Source organism: Mustelus asterias, chromosome 6, assembly GCF_964213995.1.
Source record: "Mustelus asterias chromosome 6, sMusAst1.hap1.1, whole genome shotgun sequence".
NCBI lineage: Eukaryota > Metazoa > Chordata > Chondrichthyes > Carcharhiniformes > Triakidae > Mustelus > Mustelus asterias.
The window spans coordinates 129523812-129545489 of record NC_135806.1 but is presented as its reverse complement, the minus strand read 5'-3'; the positions used below and the strand labels follow the sequence as shown (position 1 = coordinate 129545489).

The following is a 21678-nucleotide window of genomic DNA, read 5'->3' as shown; positions in this document are numbered from 1 at the left end:
TTCATTACGTTTTTATGACTCGAGTTTTGGTCTCTCAGGAATCGAGGGATATGGAAGCGGGTGGGAAAGGGGAGTTGGGACAGAGGTCAGACAGGATCGTACTGAATGGTAGAGTATGTTTAAAGTGTCATATTGTCTGCTCCTGCTCCTATTCCCTATGCTTTTGTACCTGTATGTCCTTCAATTTGGAGAGTTGGAGTGTCCACTCCTTGGTCTGCCACGTCTTTATCCTCAGTCAGGGGAGTTAGAGTTTCAGGCCTTTATTTTTTTGCATTTGTGGGACATGGGCATCGCTGGCTGGCCAGCATTTGTGGCCCATCCCTTGTCGCCCTTGAACTGAGTGGCTTGCTAGGCCATTTCTCAGGGCAGCTGAGAGTCAACCACATTGCTGTGGCTCTGGAGTCATGATGTGGAGATGCCAGCATTGGACCAGAAGTTCACCGAGCTGCTGATCCACAAGCTGCCCTTCCAGCGCCTGGAGCGGGAGATCAGCCAGGACTTCACGGCCAACCTGCGCTTCCAGAGCTCGTCCATCATAGCCCTGCAGGAGGCCAGCGAGGCTTACCTGGTGGGGCTGTTCAAGGACACCAACCTGCGTGCCATCCACGCCAAGTGGGTCACCATCATGCCCAAGGACATCCACCTGACCTGGCACATCCGAGGAGAGCGCGCCTGAATCTCCTTTTAGCTGCATAGAAATAACGAAAGAGTTTGGAAGCAGCCAAAGTGGCTGTCAAGTGTGGAGGCAGCTCGTGGGGAAGGTACCCCTCAATTCTCTGATACTTTGGCACAGCTGTGAAAAAAGGAATGAAATAAAATACATCCTTTTAGCCCTCACGCCTCACATACCCTCATCCTCCCACACACTCCGTATGCCCAATCCATGCCAATATATGCCAACCTACAGCACCACCTAGCCCCCATGGTCATTTGTAACCCATTTAAATTCCTAATAAAGAATGAATTATAAAAAATTGTATTCATATTCCCACTTCAAAGACTTAATAAGAATTTGGAGCTGTCAATCAAACTGCAAACTGACACGTAACCCACTGTGATAATGACATTGTGAAATCACTCACGCAGTGCTAATCCCATATTGTTAGTCTTCAGAATTATCTAAGAGTGAAATAGCAAGCACTGATTTTTAAAAATACTGCAGATAGTTTTGTCAAATGTTTAAAGGGCAGGCGATTGAAATTCCTTGAGAGTTTGACAGCTCCAGGGACAACCCCCTTGACAGCTTGTTTGACATTCCCAATTAGCGTGGCAATTCTAATGTGTTTATCCACTTATATGCACACTCACGCCAAATTTTAACAATTCCAAAGGAATCGACCTCTCCCGAAGGGAACCCTAGTTCTCCCAGATGGCAACTGAACTTACCAAAAGGTGTCCCAGAACTACATCCAAGAGGTACTCTTACTCTCCAACTTACTACGTTAAGTTTGATGCGCGCAAGCCATTTGCTGTCCTTGCGAATATCAGATCAGACTGAAGGCAGCTGCAGTTTAAAATGTGCACTTGCTTCCATGGAATGTGGATGTCCACAATGTGATCTATCCCCCCATCTCCCCACCCCTGCAGAAATGACGGGGGTCTGGTTGGGGGGTGGGACTTTCAGATTCAGGCCTCTAAGGCCATTTTAGACATGCTGGGGATCCTCTCCTTCGCCTAGAATTAGAGAATCCCTGCAGTGAAGAAGGAGGCCATGCGGCCCATCGAGTCTGCACCAACACCAATGCCACCCAGGCCCTATCCCCGTAACTCCATGTATTTACCCTGCTAGCCCCCTGACATTAAAGGGCAATTGAAGGTGGCCAATCCACCTAACCTACACATCTTTGGAGTGTGGGAGGAAACCGGAGCACCTGGGGGAAACCCACACAGACACGTGGAGAATGTGTAAACTCCACACAGACAGTGACCCGAGGCTGGGAGCGACCCCGGGTCCCTGGCACTGTGAGGCAGCAGTGCTAACCACTGTGCTGCCCCATCTGTGCAGCAATTCAGGCCTCACACTCCAGTGATGAATATACACTTTCTTTATGCAGATTTCAATTAATTTTAAGCATCGATGATTAGGATTTTCCCTGTCTTCCTTCACTATTGTTTCTCATGTTTATGATTTTTCTCTTCAATGCTGAATATATTCCCAGAATCATTCCCAAACCTGATGTAGATGTTTGGTTATGTGAATCAAGGCAGTTTCAATTCTTACTCTCTTTATGATGTGGAGATGCCGGCGTTGGACAGTAAGAAGTCGCACAACACCAGGTTAAAGCCCAACCAGCTTATTTGGAATCATAAACCTTTGGAGCACTACTCCTTCATCAGTTGAGTGGCTCCACTCACCTGGTGAAGGAGCAGCTTTTCGAAAGCTTGTGATTCCAAATAAACCTGTTGGACTTTAAACTGGTGTTGTGAGACTTCTTACTGTACTCTCTTTATTGTCTCGCCTGGATACTCTGGGAATAACTGAACGCTGTTAAAGGACCTCTTCCAGTTGCTGAAGCCCTCTGCATTCCCACCAATTTCTGATCTTATTTCGCTTTGCAGCGCACAGCTTTAGAACAAAGAGAACAAAGAACAGTACAGCACAGGGACAGGCCCTTCGACCCTCCAAGCCTGTGCCAATCCCATTGTCCTATTCAGACCAACCACCTGTATCCCTCTCTTCCCCACCTGTTCATGAGTCTATCCAGGTAAGTCTTAAATGTCGCTAACATATCTGCCTCAACCATCTCACTTGGCAGTGCATTCCAGGCCCAAAGTATAGTTAGTTGTCAGATAATATCAAATACAACTTATTTTTTGTTTGACAGTAGTCAACCGTTCTTTTTGGGGCGGGGTGTGCGAAGTAAAATATGACCTAAGTCAATATTTCAACAAGACAGGTACCTTAAGATGAGAATACGTTTTACCACATATGAACAGGTAACAGACTACAAGGGGTGACAGTTCCTACTTGATACAGACAAGAGGTTAAACAAAAGGACAACTCCTCTATTTATCACTGCTTATCACATGACAAATGGGACATCTGCTTGTCATTTTACCCCAAAATTTGAACTGTAGATTTGAGCCAAAGTCCCGTATATTGGTTCGTTGCTTCTCAAGCCATTGCTACGTCGCAGCGTTTCTATGTTTTCATTTCCATCAAGCACCCCCTCAACATTCTTTCATCAAAATGGTTGAGCAAGCAAGAGAAACAAAAAAGTAATCTATTAAAATAACATGTACAACCGCAAGGGCTTCAATGACCTCAACATTTTCAAATATTTCCAGCCCTTTAAAATTACGCGAGAGAAAACGTGACTTGTGATAGAAGTCATACTTCCGTTCATTAAGCACGGGTCTTAAACGCGACGCTTTCCACCAATGTGTCCTACAGGCCACCAGCTTTCTGCGTTCTTTCTGTATGTGTTGCAATGAGTGCCTTATGTTTGTGAATGTGTTCTGATTGGATACTTTGACGGTGCAAAGATTAATTGGCGATCTCGGTGGTGATATATCAGGGAGTGTTACGGTGAGGAACTATTGCGTGCGACCTTATCCAGCTCCAAATTAAGAAGATGGTTTCTGACCTTCCGTTTCCTTCTCCGTAGTCGGAGTAGCTCCTTGTGCTGTCTTGACACAAAATTCACGGCTGCATACTCCAGGAGGGCAGAGAATACAAATAGCAGACAGACCGCCATCCAGATATCAATGGCCTTAACATAGGACACCTGTAGTGAGCAGAATGAAATGTCAGCTTATTGCCAGCAGTTGAACAAGCCCGGGATGGAATACTCAGCTATCTTTCAACCACACGAGAGCAAACTTTACTTGTGATGAAAGCTTCATGCGGGTGTTGGTTCTGGTTTATGGGAAGGAAGAGCTACAATCCTCACCCTCATCACAGTACGGGCATACCTGCCTCAGCATGCATTGCATTGGCTAACAGGCATCTGTGGGGGATCTTTAAACCCTACAATTGGTGAATCCTGGGGCAGGGGGCATCATGGCACCGACAGTGACATGTACCCTCCCCACTGTGCTTTTAACATTTGTTTTAATTCACTTGTGGTACATGGACATTGCTGGCTGGCCATCATTTATTGCCTATCCCTTGTTGCTTGAGGGCAGTTTAGAGTCAACAACATTGCTGTGGTTCTGGAGTCACATGTAGGTCAGACCAGGGTAAGGTCAGCAGATTTCCTTCGCTAAAGAACATTAGTGAACCAGATGGGTTTTTCTGACAATCCACAATGGTTTCATGGTCATCAGTAGGCTTTTAATTCCAGGTACTTTTTATTGAATTCGCATTGCACCACCTGTCGTGGTGGGATTTGAACCTGGGTCCCCAGAACATTCTCTGAGTTTCTGGATTAATAGTCTAGTGAGAACACCACTCGACCATTGCCTCCCCATGTTACTCCTTCACAACTGTTGCATATTCCTATGGCTATAAATGATCATTAATGGGATCGGATTCTCCAGCTTTGCCCGCAGCTGGGATTCTCCGATCCCTTGCAGTGAATGGGGATTTGGCTGAGCGCCAAATTCTCTGTTTTCGGCCGTGAGGCCATGAAGGGACGGAGAATCCATAACAAAGGACACACATGGCAAAAACTTCGGGAATGCAAAGTGTATAGTTTTCGGTCAATATTTTCTTTAAACTGGACTCATACAATGAAGAAGGGTTCACAAGCTGTTTGGCCAGGAGCGCTTACAGTCTAAGCTTCTATGTTTCAGTGCTCTATTCAGTAGAAATGCATTTGATTGTCATTTTGGAAAGGAAAATTACTCTCAAAACCATTTGCTGCAGAGTTGCAACTTATTTACTGACTACAACAGATCAGGATCCACTGCAAATTTTGCCATTTTGCCTTTTAAACATCTGATAATTATACTTGGCAATGTTGGTGCGTTGGCAATGCCACGTCATCCCATCGAAACAGGAGTAGGCCATTTACCCCCCTCTAGTCTGTTGTAACATTTAAGGAGATCGTGTCCCTGTAAGCCTGAATAACTTTGGAAAATAAAAATCTATCAATCCTAGATTTAAAATGAACAATCAATCTCGCTTTAATTGCTGTTTGTGGAAGAGAGTTCCAAACATCTCCCACTCTTTATCTGTCACATTGTTTCCGACCTTCTCTCCCAAGATTTCTGGCTCTGATTTTCACGCCTTGTTCCCTCTGTCCCCAGATGTCTCAATCAGTACTTCTAGTTTCTCTCAACTACCTCTCCGTTCCCTCTAAAATCTTGAAATCCTCAATCGAACCATCCCGTAATCTTCTAAATTCCGACATTACAATATGACTATATTTCAAGAGTACTGAATTGGCAATAAAGTGTTTTGAATCATAGAATCATATTACAATCGTAGAATCCCTGCAGTGCAGAAAGAGACCATTCGGCCCATTGAGTCTGCATCAACTCCCTGAAAGAGCATCCCACCCAGGCCCTCCCCTCTGCCCCATTCCTGTAAACCCGTGCATTTACCATGGCTAATCCACCCAACCGTCACATCTTTGGACACAAAGAGGCAACTTGGCTTGGCCAATCTACCTAACCATCTTTGGACTGTTGGAGGAAACCAGAGCACCCACAGTGGCACAGTGGTTAGCACTGCTGCCTCACAGCGCCAGGGACCCAGGTTCGATTCCTGTCTTGGGTCACTGTCTGTGCGGAATCTGTACATTCTCCCTGTACCTGTTTGGGTTTCCTCCGGGTGCTCTGGTTTCCTCCCACAGTCCGAAAGACATGCTGGTTAGGTGCATTGGCCATGCTAAATTCTCCCTCAGTGTACCCGAACAGGCGCCAGAGTGTGGTGACCAGGGAGATTTTTATAGTAACTTAATTGTAGTGTTAATGTAAGCCTACTTGTGACAGTAATAAATAAACTTAACTCAAAAAAACTTTCTGAATTTTCTTTTCTGCTTTAATATCATGCTTATTTCAAAGGAAAAGGTGAGCGGTGTTTAACAGATGGTCCAGTTTTCATTGCAAGTGGTGATCTTAATCCTGATCTCAGCTCACTTAGGAGATGCAGCATGCCCTTGTTTCATCCTTTCGATCAATGGGCAGGGATGAGAAATTCAGCAAGGAGAAGATCATTGATAATGGACACACAAACATAGAAACATAGAAGATAGGAGCAGGAGGAGACCATTTGGCCCTTCGAGCCTGCTCCGCCATTCATCACGATCATGGCTGATCATCCAACTCAATGGCCTAATCCTGCTTTCTCCCCATAACCTTTGATCCCATTCACCCCAACTGTGATATCTAGCCGCCTCTTGAATACATTCAATGTTTTGGCATCAACTAGATCCTGTGGTAATGAAGAAATGTCCCCTCATCTCCATCCTAAATGGTCTACCCTGAATCCTCAGACTCTGACCCGTGGTTCTGGACTCCCCCGCCATCGGGAACATCCTCCCTGCATCTAGCCTGTTAGAATTTTATAAGTCTCTTTGAGATCCCCCCCTCATTCGTCTGAACTCCAGCGAAAACAATCCTAATCTGGTCAATCTCTCCTCATACATCAGTCCCGCCGTCCCCGGAATCAGCCTGGTAAACCTTCGCTGTACTCCGGGCCACTTAATATGTATTCACGGTTAACTAATTCCAAGCAAACAATGCAACCTCCTACCTTAGGCAGTGAAGCTCGAGATCCAGAGCTTTGTGTAGTCATGGTGAGCACTGTTGTAATACCTAAAGCTACTCGAGCGGGAGCAGCATCCATGTTTATCCAAAATGACACCCAGGATAGAATCACAATGAGAAGACTTGGAATGTACATCTGAATTAAATAATAGCCCATTTGTCTCTCCAGATGGAATCTTACTTCGATACACGTGAAGCGTCCTGAAACAGATATAAAGGAACACAAGAAAAGAGGGGAAGACATGTTAGACCTATCTTATTGTGTTGCTGGGTTGGAATAATTTCAAAGATTCTTGATGCTGAGATTTATAAACACTCAACATTTATTTGAACATATTTACAGATAATGGAGACCACTCTTACAAATTTCTGACCATTCGTACATGCTTTTCTTTTACTTTCCTACACTTTTGAGTGACGCCAATCTCACCTCAAATAAATATGATGTGGAGTTGCCAGCATTGGACTGGGGTAGGCACAGTAAGTAGTCTCACAACACCAGGTTAAAGTCCAACAGGTTTATTTGGTGGCACGTGCTTTCGGAGAGCTGCCTTTTCATCAGGTGAGGCTCACCTGATGAAGGAGCGGCGCTCCGAAAGCTCATGCTACCAAATAAACCTGTTGGACTTTAACCTGGTGTTGTGAGACTATTTACTGTCAAATAAATATGTCATTGACTTCTACAATATGACAGACCAATGCAGTCGAACATTCAGAGGACTAAAATCTAATATTTACCATTATACTACACCTCCTCCCCGTCTCTGTTTGGTTTCAACCGTAGCATAAATAGCGATTGTGCGAGTGGCTGGAGTACATCATTAGTGATGTCAGATCACATCACCTAGTGACACTGTGGCACAGTGATTAGCACTGCTGCCTCACAGCACCAGGGACCCAGGTTCGATTCCGGCCTTGGGTGACTGCCTGTGTGGAGTTTGCACGTTCTCCCCATGTCTGCGTGGGCTTTCTCCAGGGGCTCCAGTTTCCTCCCACAGTCCAGAGATGTGCAGGTTAGGTGGATTGGCCATGATAAATTGCCCCTGAGTGTCAGGGGGATTAGCAGGAGAATATGTGGGGTTATGGGGATAGGGCCTGGGTGGGATTGTGGTCGGTGCAGACTCAATGAGCTGAATGGCCTCCTTCTGCACTGTAGGATTCTATGATAACAATTATTTTGAAACAATCAATCCTTGCTGCAGGCCTTTGGGTGGCTCTATCAAAACATTTTCTGTTCTGTACCAGTGTCGCAGTTCAAACTAAAGCAGGAGTCAAAGACACTAAGGACCTCTGCATATCCAATGGTCTCTTCATCGATCCACACCATGTTGAATTATCTTTGGTTTTGCTGTTGACTATGTCATAGAATCCCTACAATGCAGAAGGAGGCCATTTGGCCCATCGACTCTGCACCGACCACAATCCCACCCAGGCCCTATTCCCGTAACCTCCCATATTTACCCTGCTAATCCCCTGACACTAAGGGGCAATTTAGCATGGCCAATCAACCCAATCCGCACATCTTTGGATGTATGTCTGTGTTTATAGCAAACTGACCTGAGCCATTTCTGGATCAGCCTTGGTTCAGGAGGCAGTGCAGTAACTGTTGATGTGGCAAGGCTCGTGCATAGCCTGGTCGAGGCCCTTCACGTGATCTAGGGGCTCAGGAAGGGGTCAGACTTCCTCCATATCTCTCTGCACCTATTTCGGACTGTGGGGAACTCCAGTAACAATCTGTCACTCAGTTCACCGCTGCGGGCATTTTTAAAGTGTAGTCTTGCTGAGCTGCCTGTTTTCCACTGACTCACCATCGTCAGAGATCCTTAACAAATGATCCACAGATGCTGCCACCATGTATTAATGTCACAACTGGGCTGCGGGTGCCTTCAGTAGAAAAGAGTTATGAACCATGCTGCTGGAAACTGGTTAACATGTATTGACTATTTGCAGAGCCAGACTTTAACAGGACTCCGTTCGAACTTTCTTCATTCAGGTTCCAGTTGTATATCGAATTACAGAATCATAGAATCTTAGATTCCCTACAGTGCAGAAGGAGGCCATTTGGCCCATCGAGTTGCTCTCTGAAAGAGCATCTTACTCACACCCAACACCCTATCCCCGTAACTCCACGCATTTACGCTGGCTAATCTCCCTAACCTACACATCTTTTGATATTGAGGGGCAATTTAGGATGGCTAATCCACCTAACCCGCACATCTTTGGACTGTAGAAGGAAACTGGAGCACCCGGAGGAAACCCACACAGACACGGGGAGAATGTGCAAACTCCACACAGGCAGTCACCCAAGGCTGGAATTGAACCTGGGTCCCTGGCACTGTGAGGCAGCAGTGCTAACCACTGTGCCACCATGTCAGTCCAACCATTAATACAGAGTGCCACACCTGCTATAGGACGAGGCATTTTCAAACTGTCTATCGGGCAGGAAGCTTTCAGCTCCAGGTCAAAACTTTTAAAGGCATGCTGCTCCCAAAGGCAGCTTCTAAACCAGTAGAAAATCCAGCTGAGTATCAACTGAGGAAAGCAATGGCCTAATGGTATTATTGCTAGACTAATAATCCAGAAACTCAGCTCATGTTTGTAATATTTATTAATGATCTGGATGAGGGTATAGTTGGGTGGATTAGCAAATTTGCTGATGACACCAAAGTCGGTGGTGTGGTAGACAGTGAGGAAGGGTGTCGTAGTTTGCAGGAAGACTTAGACAGGTTGCAAAGTTGGGCCGAGAGGTGGCGGATGGAGTTTAATGCGGAGAAGTGTGAGGTAATTCACTTTGGTAGGAATAACAGATGTGTTGAGTATAGGGCTAACGGGAGGACTTTGAATAGTGTGGAGGAGCAGAGGGATCTAGGTGTATGTGTGCATAGATCCCTGAAAGTTGGGAATCAAGTAGATAAGGTTGTTAAGAAGGCATATGGTGTCTTGGCGTTTATTGGTAGGGGGATTGAATTTAGGAGTCGTAGCGTTATGTTGCAACTGTACACAACTCTGGTGCGGCCGCACTTGGAGTACTGTGTGCAGTTCTGGTCCCCACATTACAGGAAGGATGTGGAGGCTTTGGAGAGGGTGCAGAGGAGGTTTACCAGGATGTTGCCTGGTATGGAGGGGAGATCCTATGAGGAGAGGCTGAGGGATTTGGGATTGTTTTCACTGGAAAGGCGGCGGCTAAGAGGGGATCTTATTGAAACATATAAGATGATTAGAGGTTTAGATAGGGTGGATAGTGATAGCCTTTTTCCTCTGATGGAGAAATCCAGCACGAGGGGGCATGGCTTTAAATTGAGGGGGGGTAGTTATAGAACCGATGTCAGGGGTAGGTTCTTTACCCAGAGGGTGGTGAGGGATTGGAATGCCCTGCCAGCATCAGTAGTAAATGCGCCTAGTTTGGGGGCGTTTAAGAGATCCGTAGATAGGTTCATGGACGAAAAGAAATTGGTTTAGGTTGGAGGGTCACAGTTTTTTTTTTAACTGGTCGGTGCAACATCGTGGGCCGAAGGGCCTGTTCTGCGCTGTAATGTTCTATGTTCTATGTTCTATGTTCTGAGGATCCGGGTTCGAATCCCGCCATTGTGGGATGGTGGAATTTGAATTCAATAAAAAAGATCTGGAATTCAGAATCTACTGATGAACGTGAAACCATTGACAATTGTTGGAAAAACCCATCTGGCTCATGAATATCCTTCGGGGAAGGAAATCTGCTGTCCTTACCTGGTCTGGCCTACATGTGACTCCAGAGCCACAATGATGTAATTGCCTCTCAACTGCCCTTGGGCACCTAGGGATGGGCAATAAATGCTGTGGAGATGCCTTTAACCTGGTGTTGTTAAAACTCTTACAATAAATGCTGGCCAGCCAGCGATGCTCATGTCCCACGAATGAATAAAATAACACCCACTTTTGTTAGCTGAGGTCACAGAATATTTTTGGACCACTGAAATAATGGTCAATGGCCACAAAACGATTTTTAAATTGGAAACAGGAATGGGAGTATGTTCATTTCCTCTAATGATGCACCCTGGTTGAAAACTGGGTTCCTACAGTCATCCGCCATCTGATTCCATGGTCCATGGTGTATTCCACTGAAGGTACATGGTCAGAAGACTGCCGCTCTGTTATAAAGGAACAGAGACAACTGAATCATCATCTGCAATCAGGTGTCCTCCCTTCTGAGCTATAGCGTTTGCACTGACTTGTGCCTCAGTTGCAGGAAAGATAAGCTGGTCAGTCAAGTTAGACTTGAGCAGTTCAAGAGAGAATTCTTGAAACGGTTTGCTGGGCTGAGTAAGCTATAAATAGCATACCGCATCACCTTGAAACCAACTGCTTAGAAGGGGTGCTGGGAGATGGATGTCATGCTACACCAGTGGGTGATGGCGCCTGTCACCCAGCCCCACTTCTTGTTTTTTAAAATGTATTTTTATTGGAGTTTTTCCATTTTTACAAATAATGCAATACACCCTCAAAACCGGTACAGTACGGCTCGATCAGCTCTCCATATAGAAATAGACAAGGCGAAACCAATGCAAGTAACAGGACGGGAGGAAAGAGAATAAAGCCATGGAAACATGGCAAATTGGTGCACACCCTCATGTATCAGAGGCAGCGCTACATAGCCTACGGAAAGCCCTGAAGGAGTAAGTCAGACATTACAGGACCTGTACATTTCAGATAGCGGTCCCATACTTTCTGGAGTAGAAAGATGCTTCCATTCGTAGGGGAGACTAGGATCCAAGGGCACAGCCTCAGATTAAAGGGACAACTCTTTAGACCTGAGATGAGGTGGAATTTCTTCTGCCACAGGGTGGTGAATCTGTGGAATTCGTCGTCTCAGATGTCTGTGGAGGCCAGGTCATTCAGTGTATTTAAGACAGAGATAGATAGGTTCTTGATTGGTAAGGGGATCAAGGGTTATAAGGAAAAAGTGGTAGAATGGGGTTGAGAAACTTATCAGTCATGATTGAATGGTGGAGCAGACTCGATGGGCCGAATGGCCAAATTCTGCTCCTATATCTTATTGCCTTATGGAATGCATCTGATTTGGATTGGAGTATACAGGTTAGGAATTCCACTGGGATACACTCCCAATAATAATGTTGTGCCAATTCTGAACTGAAGGAGATTTATGGATAATCCAGGAGGAAATGATATTCTTCCGCACTGCAAATGTTAGGATATTGTACAGCCTTTTCCCGTTGGCATCAATTATCTTTATCTGGAGGTCCAAGATTGAAGTACAAAGGATCAAACTCTAAGGTCATATCAAATATCTTCTCACGCTCTTTAAATATGCCCAACCAATAGGATTTAATTTTGACACAGGACCAGACGATTCCCGTGGCGGGTGGGACACAGACAAAGGTCCATTGGCCTCGGGCGGGATCTTTTGGGCTTGGGCGAGCTTGGGCAGAGCGTGGAAAATCCCGCCCCTTCTCTCACGACTGAGTCAATCTCTTTCTTTACCTCTGGAAGTAAAGGGTGTATATAAGCATATTGGTTTTGCTTCTGGGTTTAGTGTTACACAGTACGCTGTTCTTAGCTCTCACAACTACGTAAATAACTTCAGGAATTTTGCTCTGAAGTCTCCGAATTGATCGTTAACATTCTTTATTTCTTCTATTCTGCAGATTAGATTCAATTCCATACGTGCCTCACTACTTAAAAATGAACGATACTGATCTTGAATTATGTACAGTACTTCAGTAATTACTTTCTCTCTGCGCTGCTAGTTCTCTCAGAACAACCAGCTCTGTTCCTGCTGGTCCATGTAACTTTTTGCAGGATGGCTGGAGAACTCCCTTGTTTAACAATGGGCCAGTGTCCGAAACTGCTGCTCCCCTGGCAAATTTAAAACATGTTCCATGACCTTCCAGGAGGATCTCCGCACTCCAATAATTTCCACTAACCCCTTCAATCTCTCTTAAGAAAGGTACTTCAATGCCTTGTGAATCTTCAACTTCGTGGACTCGAAGAACCTCTTCTTTTTGAGTGCTCATGTTTTCCACTGAGACATTCTGGGTGCGATTTTCCCAGCCCTGCTCGAGCAGCGCAGCGGGCCGGGAAATGTCAGCAGGGGGTCCATAGCGGGAGTGGTGACCGGCGTTCAGCTTATTGCGACTCTCCCAGGCCATTATTTTTAACGTAATCAGCCTCGTGCCAGACATCAGTGTGAGGCTGATTACCATGTGGAAATTGGCATTTTCATGTCATCAGCAACACTGGGATGGTATCGTCCGGGCTCACTAATGTTTCCCTCCCACCCACTGGGAGCGGTTCCCACCAGTGGGGATTATAGCTGGTCCCCATCACTGGGGACCATGGGAGGATGACCTCGCTGTTGAGGACATAGGCCATTGAGGCACTCTGCAGGTGGACAGGAACAGGGAGGGATTCCCCTTGGGCAGTGCCAGCTTGGCACCCTGGCAGTGCCAGCCTGGCACCCTGGTACTGCCAGCCTGACACTGCCCACTGGGCTCTGGGCAGTGCCAAGGGGGTGGGGCCTGAGGGGCAGGGCCTACTGGGCCAGGCCAATCAGTGGTGGGGGGAACCGCTGCGCATTTGGCATTAGGGATCAGTGGGAGAAGGAGGGAAGGGGCGATTGGGGCTGACCAGGGGGAAGGGGCGGCTCAGGCTGGCCTTGAGGGTGGGGTCAGAGCTGGCCATGGGAGGTTGGGCTATCAGGGCTGGCCCGGGGGCGGATGCGGTGGTCAGGTCTGGCCATCGGGGGGTGAGGGAAACCAGAGATCGAGGGGCGGGGGGTGGGGGATGGGGGGGGGGGTGGTGGGGTGGGAGGCGAAGTGCGGGGAAGCAATTGGGAGGTCGGCAATGGAAGGGTCAGCGTGCAAATGCTGATCTCCCCTGTGACAGATTGGCACATGCGCAGTGGCCCACTCAATGCATTGATGCCAGCCTCCTGGGTCGGATTAACCCCTAACCCCCTGAGCAGCATGTATCCCTTGCCGGCACTCTGTGATGCACAGTGTGCAGGAAATCCATCCAACTGAGGATGGGATTGTGGGAAAATCGCCCCACTGTCTAAAAATGTCCCATCTTTTTACACCAATGACATTCGGCAATTTTGGTGGGACAAATCCCGTACGCCTGCCTTTCACACCTGCATCGGCAACAGCTAGTGTGGGCTTCCACCATCTGTTGCTTTCACTGCTTCATGTGTCTTCGTCTCTCCGCTTTACTTTCCCTCCCATATGTCTGATGAATTCAACTGTATCTGTTATTTGAAGATTCGGGCTATTTCTCTCTCTCTTGTCTAACGACTGAATGATTCTGCCTCCCGATCTCAGCTTAACTGAATTGAATTTACCACGGTCAGATCTCCTGGACACTGCAAATGACCCGATAATGCATCATCCATTACTGCAACAACTATTCTGTTGTGAATTAACTCCTCTTTTAGATTACCATACTCACAGTCTTCTGCTAAATCAGTACAAATCATGAGTAAATGTGTCAACGCCTCTGCCCCTGAGTCCCTGGGTAGGTTTATTGAACTTTGCGCTTTCCACGATGAAAAATAAAATAGGTTTCAAACGCATCAATAATTTCAGCATGACTTTATTTGAGTTTGATTTGATTTGATTTATTATTGTCACATTTATTGGTACAGAGTGAAAAGTATTGTTTCTTGCGCGCTATACAGACAAAGCATACCGTTCCCCTCGTGTCTGTGTGGGTTTCCTCCGGGTGCTCCGGTTTCCTCTCACAGTCCAAAGATGTGCGGGTTAGGTGCATTGGTCATGCTAAATTGCCCCTTAGTGTCCTGGGATCCATAGGTTAAGGGGGTTAGCAGGATAAATATGTGGAGGACGGGGATGGGGCCTTGGTGGAAAGGGGCACAAGTTCAAGATAAGTGGAGAAAGATTCAATGGAGATGTGCGGGGGAAGTTTTTTACACAGAGGGTGGTGAGGGCCTGGAATGCACTGCCAGGTGAGGTGGTTGAGGCAGTTACATTAGTCACATTTAAGACTTATTTTGATAGGCATATGAACAAATGGGGAATAGCGGTTGGTCTAGATAGGTAAACAGGATCGGCGCAGGCTCGGAGGGTTGAAGGGCCTGTTCCTGTGCTGTACTGTTCTTTGTTCTGATATGAGGTAGGTCCATTCAAAAGTCTGATGGCAGCAGGGAAGATGCTGTTTTTGAGTCGGTTGGTATGTGACCTCAGACTTTTGTATCTTTTTCCCGATGGAAGAAGGTGGAACGTGGAAGGGAGTATGTCCGGGATGCGTGGAGTCCTTAATTATGCTGGTTTCTTTTCCGAGGCAGCGGAAAGTGTAGACAGTGTCAATGGATGGGAGGCTGGTTTGCCTGATGGATTGGGCTTCATTCACATCCCTTTGTAGTTTCTTGCGGTCTTGGGCATCAACCTCCCCCATTGATCACCAGGGTAACTAAAATGTCAGCTGCACAGTCACCCAATACAGTGCGAATTCGAGTAAAACTCCTGCACCACTTTGACCAAGCTCCAGCATGACTTAGGCCAGCAACTCTCTCAAAACTCTCCTGGAAAGGTGAAGAGTTTTCCAGTACCATCTCATGCCACCATATAGTATTGCGTTGTTGGTGTGGAGTAACTTCAGTGATTCCCAAAGTCTGCAATCTACACACACCCTAATATTTATTTTACCACATTTATAGATTATGGAGAACACTTTTACAAACTTCTGACCATGTTTGCTGTCCTTTTACTTTCACTTTAAACTGCCCCATGGGATCTGCACTGCTGCTGGTTAGCAGTGCTAACTAGCAGCAGTGCTAAAGTAAAGTAAAGTGGCACATTGGATCCAAAATTGACTGAGGAGCAGGAATCAGAAGGGTGATGGTAGAGTCATGTTTCTGTGACTGGAAGTTTGTTTTTAGTGGGGTTCTGCAGGACTTGCTGCTGGGACCCATGTTATCTGTGATGTGCATTAATAATTTGGACGTAAATGTAGGGGGTTTGATTAAGAAGTTTGTGGATGACATGAAAATTGGTGGGGTGGTAAAAAGTGAGAAGGATAGCCGTTGACTGCAGGAGGATATCAATGGACTGGTCAGGTGGGCAGAGCAGTGGCAAATGGAATTCAACCTGGAAGAGTGAGAGGTAATGTACTTGGGAAGGGCAAACAAGGCAAAGGATTACACTATGAATGATAGGACCCTGGAAAGTGCTGAAGATCGGAGGGATCTTGGAGTGTTTGTCCACAGATCTCTGAAAGCGAATGGCATGTTAGTAGGGTGGTGAAAAAGGGATTTGGGACACTTGCCTTTATCAATAGAGGCATAGATTACAAAAGCAGGGAAGTCATGTTGGAGTTGTATAGAACTTTGGTGAGGCCACAGCTGGAGTACTATGTGCAGTTCTGGTCATCACATTATCAGAAGGATGTGATTGCACTGGAGGGGATGCAGAGGAGATTCACCAGGATGCTGCCTGGGATGGAACATTTAAGTTATGAAGAGAGATTGGGTAGGCTTGGATTGTTTTCATTGCAGTAGAGAAGACTGAAGGGCAACCTGATTGAGGTGTACAAGATTATGAGGGGCATGGACAGAGTGGATAAGGAGCAGCTATTCCCCTTAGTTGAAGGGTCAGTCACGAGGGGACATAGGTTCAAGGGGAGGGGCAGGAGGTTTAGGGGGAAGTGAGGAAAAACGTTTTTACCCAGAGGGTGGTGACGGTCTGGAATGCGCTGCCTGGGACGGTGGTGGAGGCAGGATGCCTCACATCCTTTCAAAAGTATCAGGATGAGCATTGGCACATCATAACATTCAGGGCGCTGGGCCAAGTGCTGGCAGATGGGATTAGGTGGCAGTTCAGGTGTTTCTAACATGTCCGTGCAGACTTGGTGGGCTGAAGGGCCTCTTCTGCACTGTATGATTCTATGATGCCATGATTCTTCGAATATCCCCAGTGCCAGGGCAGGTAGATAAGGTGGTTAAGAAGACATAGGGAATATTTGCCTTTATCAACTGAGGCACAGAATAGGAAGAGCAGGAAGGTCATGTTGGAGCTGAAAATTGCTGATTATGCCACAACTGGAATACTGTGCACGTTCTGCTCACCACATTATAGGAAAGATGTGATTGCACTGGAGAGGGTGCAGAGGAGATTTTCAAGGGCTGTAGGGTCTGAATTATGAAGAAAGGTTGGAGAGGCTGGGGCTGTTTTCCTTGGAGCAGTGAAAGTTGAGTGGGACCTGATAAAGGTGTGTAAGATTATGAGGGACATAGATAGTGTGGATAGGAATACACTTCTTCCATGAGTAAATGGATCAATAACCATGGGGCATAGATTTAAGGTAAGAGATAAAAGGCTAAGAGGGGAGTTGAGGAGAATCCTTTTCACCCAGAGGGTGGTGGGACTCTGGAACTCACTGCTAGAAAGGGGTGGTTGAGTCAGAAACTCTTGTAACATTTGAAAAGTATTTAGATATTCACTCACGCTGCTGTAACCACCAGGGCTATGGGCCAAGCGCTGGAAAATATGATTAGTGTAGTCAGGTCTTTGTTGACAGGTGTGGACATGATAGGCCAAATGGCCTCCTTCTATGCTGTAAATGCCTATGAATCCATGAATCTAGAAGCAGAAGTAGGCCATTCAGCCCCTCAAGCCCTGCTCCACGATGTGATAAGATCATGGATGATTTCTTTGCATTGAGTTCCACATTCCCATCCACTCCCAATAACCTTTGATTCCCTTGCATAACAAAAATCTGGCTACCTCCACCTTAAAAAATATTCAATGACCTCACTTCCACCTGCTTCTGAGGCAGAGTGACCCAAACCCTCTGAGAGAAAAAAAATCTCCTCATCTCTGTCCTAAAAGTGTGACTCTGAATTTTAATATAATGTCCCCTTGTGCTGGACTCACCCACAAGAGGAAGCATCATTTCAACATCCACCTTGTCAAGGCCATTCAGGATCTGATGTACTTCAATCAAGCCACCCCTCACTCATTGAATCATAGAAACCCTACAGTGCAGAAAGAAGCCATTTGGCCCATCGAGTCTGCACCGACCACAATCCCACCCAGGCCCTACCCCCATACATTTTACCCGCTAATCTCTCTAACCTACACATCTCAGGACACTAAGGGGCAATTTTAGCATGGTCAATCAACCTAACCCGCATATCTTTGGACTGTGGGAGGAAACCGGAGCACCCGGAGAAAACCCACGCAGACACGAGGAGAATGTGCAATCTCCACGCAGACAGTAACCCAAGCCGGGAATTGAACCCGGGCCCCTGGAGCTGTGAAGCAGCAGTGCTAACCACTGTGCTACCGTGCTGCCCACTCTTCTAAACTCCAGTGCAAACAAGCCCAACCTGTCGAATCTTTCTTCATAAGACAACCTGCTCTTTTCAGGTATCAATCCTGTCAACTTCCCCTGCACTGCCTCCAACGTATTTACATCCTTCCTTAAATAAGGAGGTCAAAACTGCACACTGTATTCGAGATGTGGTCTCTCCAATGCCCTGTATAACTGAAGCATAACATCCTTACTTTTATGTTCAATTCCTCTCATAATAAAGGATAGCATTCCATTAGTCTTCTTAATTACTTGGTATACCTGCATATTAACTTGTTGTGACTCATGCACCAAAACTCTCAGGTCTCTCTGCATCTTGCAATTCTGCAGTTGTTCTCCATTTAAGTAATACTCTACTCTTTAACTCTTCCTGTCTAAGTGAACAATGTTACATTTTCCTACATTATATCCCACCTTCCAGATTTTTGCCCACTCATTCAACCTATCTATATCTGTCTGTAAACTCCTTATATCCTCTTCACAACACAATTTCCGAACTATCTGTGTGTCATCTGCAAATTTAGCTACCTTGTGTTCATTCTGCTTATGTGCTGGTACTTGGGCTGCCAATCCTTGAGCCTCCAGAACACCTCTGGAGAGAGAGACAAAGAGAGAAACCTATTTCTCCTAGCAGGGTCCCAAACAGTAGCCTCTAGAGAGAGAGAGAGGCAGACACCTCTTGCTTCTTTCAGAATCTAGCAGTAACTGCCTGCTTTTCCCTGTAAGCTTAGCTCCTCTCCTTAAGCACATGACTGTCTCTGTCTATCAACCTAATCAAAACTCTGCTCTGAAACCCCCGGGGGAAAATCAAATAAACAAAAATGCATTAACTCAGATTAACACAAACGCATCCCCAGTTAAAATCAATCATTTGCCTACATTGTCAGCACATGAGCTGTCTGGTGCAGACAAAATGGCACCATGTAAAACAACGCTGAATTTTAAACATACCCCTTACAAGAAACATGATTTAAATACATTTCTTAAAAGCATAGTTTCATCACACTGGAGATCTGAAATAAAAACAGAAAAAAAACCTAGAAAAACCAACTGATCTGGCAATGTGTGTGGAGAGAGAAACTGAGTTAATATTTTGAGTTCAATGTGACTCTTCTACCCAGGATTCTCCAAGGGTGTCCAGGTGTTCTGAGTCCCGTCTGCCTGTGACCTCATCAACTCCAGCCTCTGGGACTGCTGAGGGTGGACATGTCCGAGAGCAGGAGACCCAAAGAAAGGCAGGGCCCTCCAGACCGAGGCCCTCCAGGGGACACCCGCCAAAGTCATCAGACTGAGGGCTCTCACAGTGGGACAGTGGTTAGCACTGCTGCCTCACAGCGCCAGGGAACCGGGTTCGATTCCCGGCTTGGGTCACTGTCTGTGTGGAGTTTGCACATTCTCCCAGTGTCTGCGTCGGTTTCCTCCGGGTGCTCAGGTTTCCTCCCACAGTCCAAAGATGTGCAGGTTAGGTAGATTAGCTCGGCTAAATTGCTCAAATGCATGGGGTTATGGGCTTAGGGCCTGGGTGGGATTGTGGTCGGTGCTGACTCGATGGGCCGAATGGCTTCCTTCTGCACTGTATGATTCTATGATTTTATGAAGAGGGCTGACCCCAACTCTCCTGCAGATGTCAGACGCAGAGATAGGTTAAGAAGAACCAACAAGTATTAAGTTGTATATAGTCATTGCACCTCTGTAAAAATATTAATCATTGTACTTCTCGAAGGTCTCCTGGGTTTTTCCTGCTGCTGTCTGTGTTATTGCCCATGCACAAACCCCCACAAGGTTGAGTCTACATCCCCTGAATCATGACTGCGTATGGAGATATCGCACTTTGCCAAAGCTCTTAAGAGCCATTGCATGAAGCCTCCCACTTACACGAATCCCCTTCTGTTCACTTCCCTTTGGCATCTATAGAGACTTTTCCCTTGTTAGGATAGATAACCAGGGTTCATCTTCGGTTGTCCAGTTGTGCTGACCTTCAGCTCCGCCCGTACAATGACCTGCCTCGCACATTGAGGGCGTGGACATTCTGTTCTACCTTCACAGGAGGATGATGCGCATCACATTCCAAACTCTCTCCAACACTGTCCACCCTCCAACTGCAACGCCTGCTGGTGTGGCGGAGGATTTCCTAGCGGGGGAACATGCCAGTCTGCTGCTGAATTGAATCCATTACTGATATACTAATCTGCTTCCCGATGAATCTTCAGCGGGAATGACGGCCCACCATTATCCTGCCATGACAGCTGGGACCGCAAGGTCCCGCCATCATTTCTCAGGAAAACGAGGGTGGAATTTTCCGGTCCTGTTTGCCCACACTGGGACTGGAAATCCCTTTGAGTAAATGGCCCTTCAGCTTGTCCGTGAGTTGATGGCCTGGTGATATTATCGTTAGACTATTAATTCAGAAACTCAGCTAATGTTCTTGGGACCCGGGTTCGAATCCCACCGCAGCAGAATATAGAATTTGAATTCAATAAAGAAAAATATCTGGGATTAAGAATCTATGCATGGTGACACAGTGGTTAGCACTGTGGCAAATGGAGTTAAATGCGGAAAAGTGTGAGGTGATTCACTTTGGAAGGAGTAACAGGATTACAGAGTACTGGGCTAATGGTAAAATACTTGGTAGTGTGGATGAACATAGAGATCTCGGTGTCCATGTGCATAGATCCCTGAAAGTTGGCACCCAGGTTGATAGAGTTGTTAAGAAGGCGTACGGGGTGCTAGCTTTTATTGGTAGAGGGATTGAGTTTCGGAGCCAGGAGGTCATGCTGCAGCTGTACAAAACTCTGGTGCGGCCGCACTTGGCTGCATTATAGGAAGGATGTGGATGCATTGGAAAGGGTGCAGAGGAGATTTACCACGATGTTGCCTGGTATGGTGGGAAGGTCTTATGAGGAAAGGCTGAGGGACTTGAGGTTGTTTTCGTTAGAGAGAAGGTTAAGAGGTGACTTCTAATAGAGGCATACAAGATGATCAGAGGATTAGATAGGGTGGATAGTGAGAGCCTTTTTCCTCAGATGGTGATAGCTAGCACGAGGGGACATAGCTTTAAATTGAGGGGTGATAGATATAGGACAGATGTCAGAGGTAGGTTCTGCACTCAGAGAGTGGTAAGGGCGTGGAATGCCCTGCCTGCAGCAGTAGTGGACTCGCCAACATTAAGGGCATTTAAATGGTCATTGGATAAACATATGGATGATATTGAAATAGTGTAGTTTAGATGGGTTTTAGATTGGTTTCACTGGTCGGTGCAACATCGAGGGCCGAGGAGCCTATACTGCGCTGCAATGTTCTATGTTCTATTGCTGCCTCACAGCACCAAGGACCCAGGCTCAATTCCGGCCTAGGATCACTGTCTGTTTGGAGTTTGCACGTTCTCCCCGTGTCTACGTGGGTTTCCTCCGGTGCTCTGGTTTCCTCCCATGGTCCAAAGATGTGCGGGTTAGGTTGATCGACCATGCTAAATTGACCCGAGTGTCAGGGAGATTAGCAGGATAAATATGTGTTGTCACGGGAATAGGGCCTGGGTGAGATTGTGGTCAGTACAGACTAGATGGACTGAATGGCCTTCTTCTGTACTGTAGGGATCCTATGATTCTATAATTCTATGATACTGATGACCATGAAATCATTGTCGATTGTTGGGACAATTCATCTGGTTCACTAATTTCCTTTAGGAAAGGAAATCTG

General features: G+C 46.4%; 1 protein-coding gene across 7 annotated transcripts in view; it reads right to left on the bottom strand.

The window, feature by feature from the left end:
- The window catches only part of glra3 (glycine receptor, alpha 3), a 166724-nt gene that overhangs the window by 16943 nt on the left and 128103 nt on the right, over positions 1-21678 (bottom strand). For 4 of the 7 annotated variants that reach the window (XM_078215468.1, XM_078215467.1, XM_078215463.1 and 1 more), the window contains exons 6-7: positions 6644-6858; positions 3588-3728 (exon numbers count right to left, since the gene is read on the bottom strand). In XM_078215468.1, the coding sequence (XP_078071594.1) occupies positions 3588-3728; positions 6644-6858 (356 nt within the window). Of the gene's footprint in view, positions 1-2497; positions 2510-3059; positions 3180-3551; positions 3729-6643; positions 6859-21678 lie in introns of all 7 variants that reach the window. The other 3 variants (XM_078215465.1, XM_078215462.1, XM_078215466.1) reach the window with 3 other exon arrangements.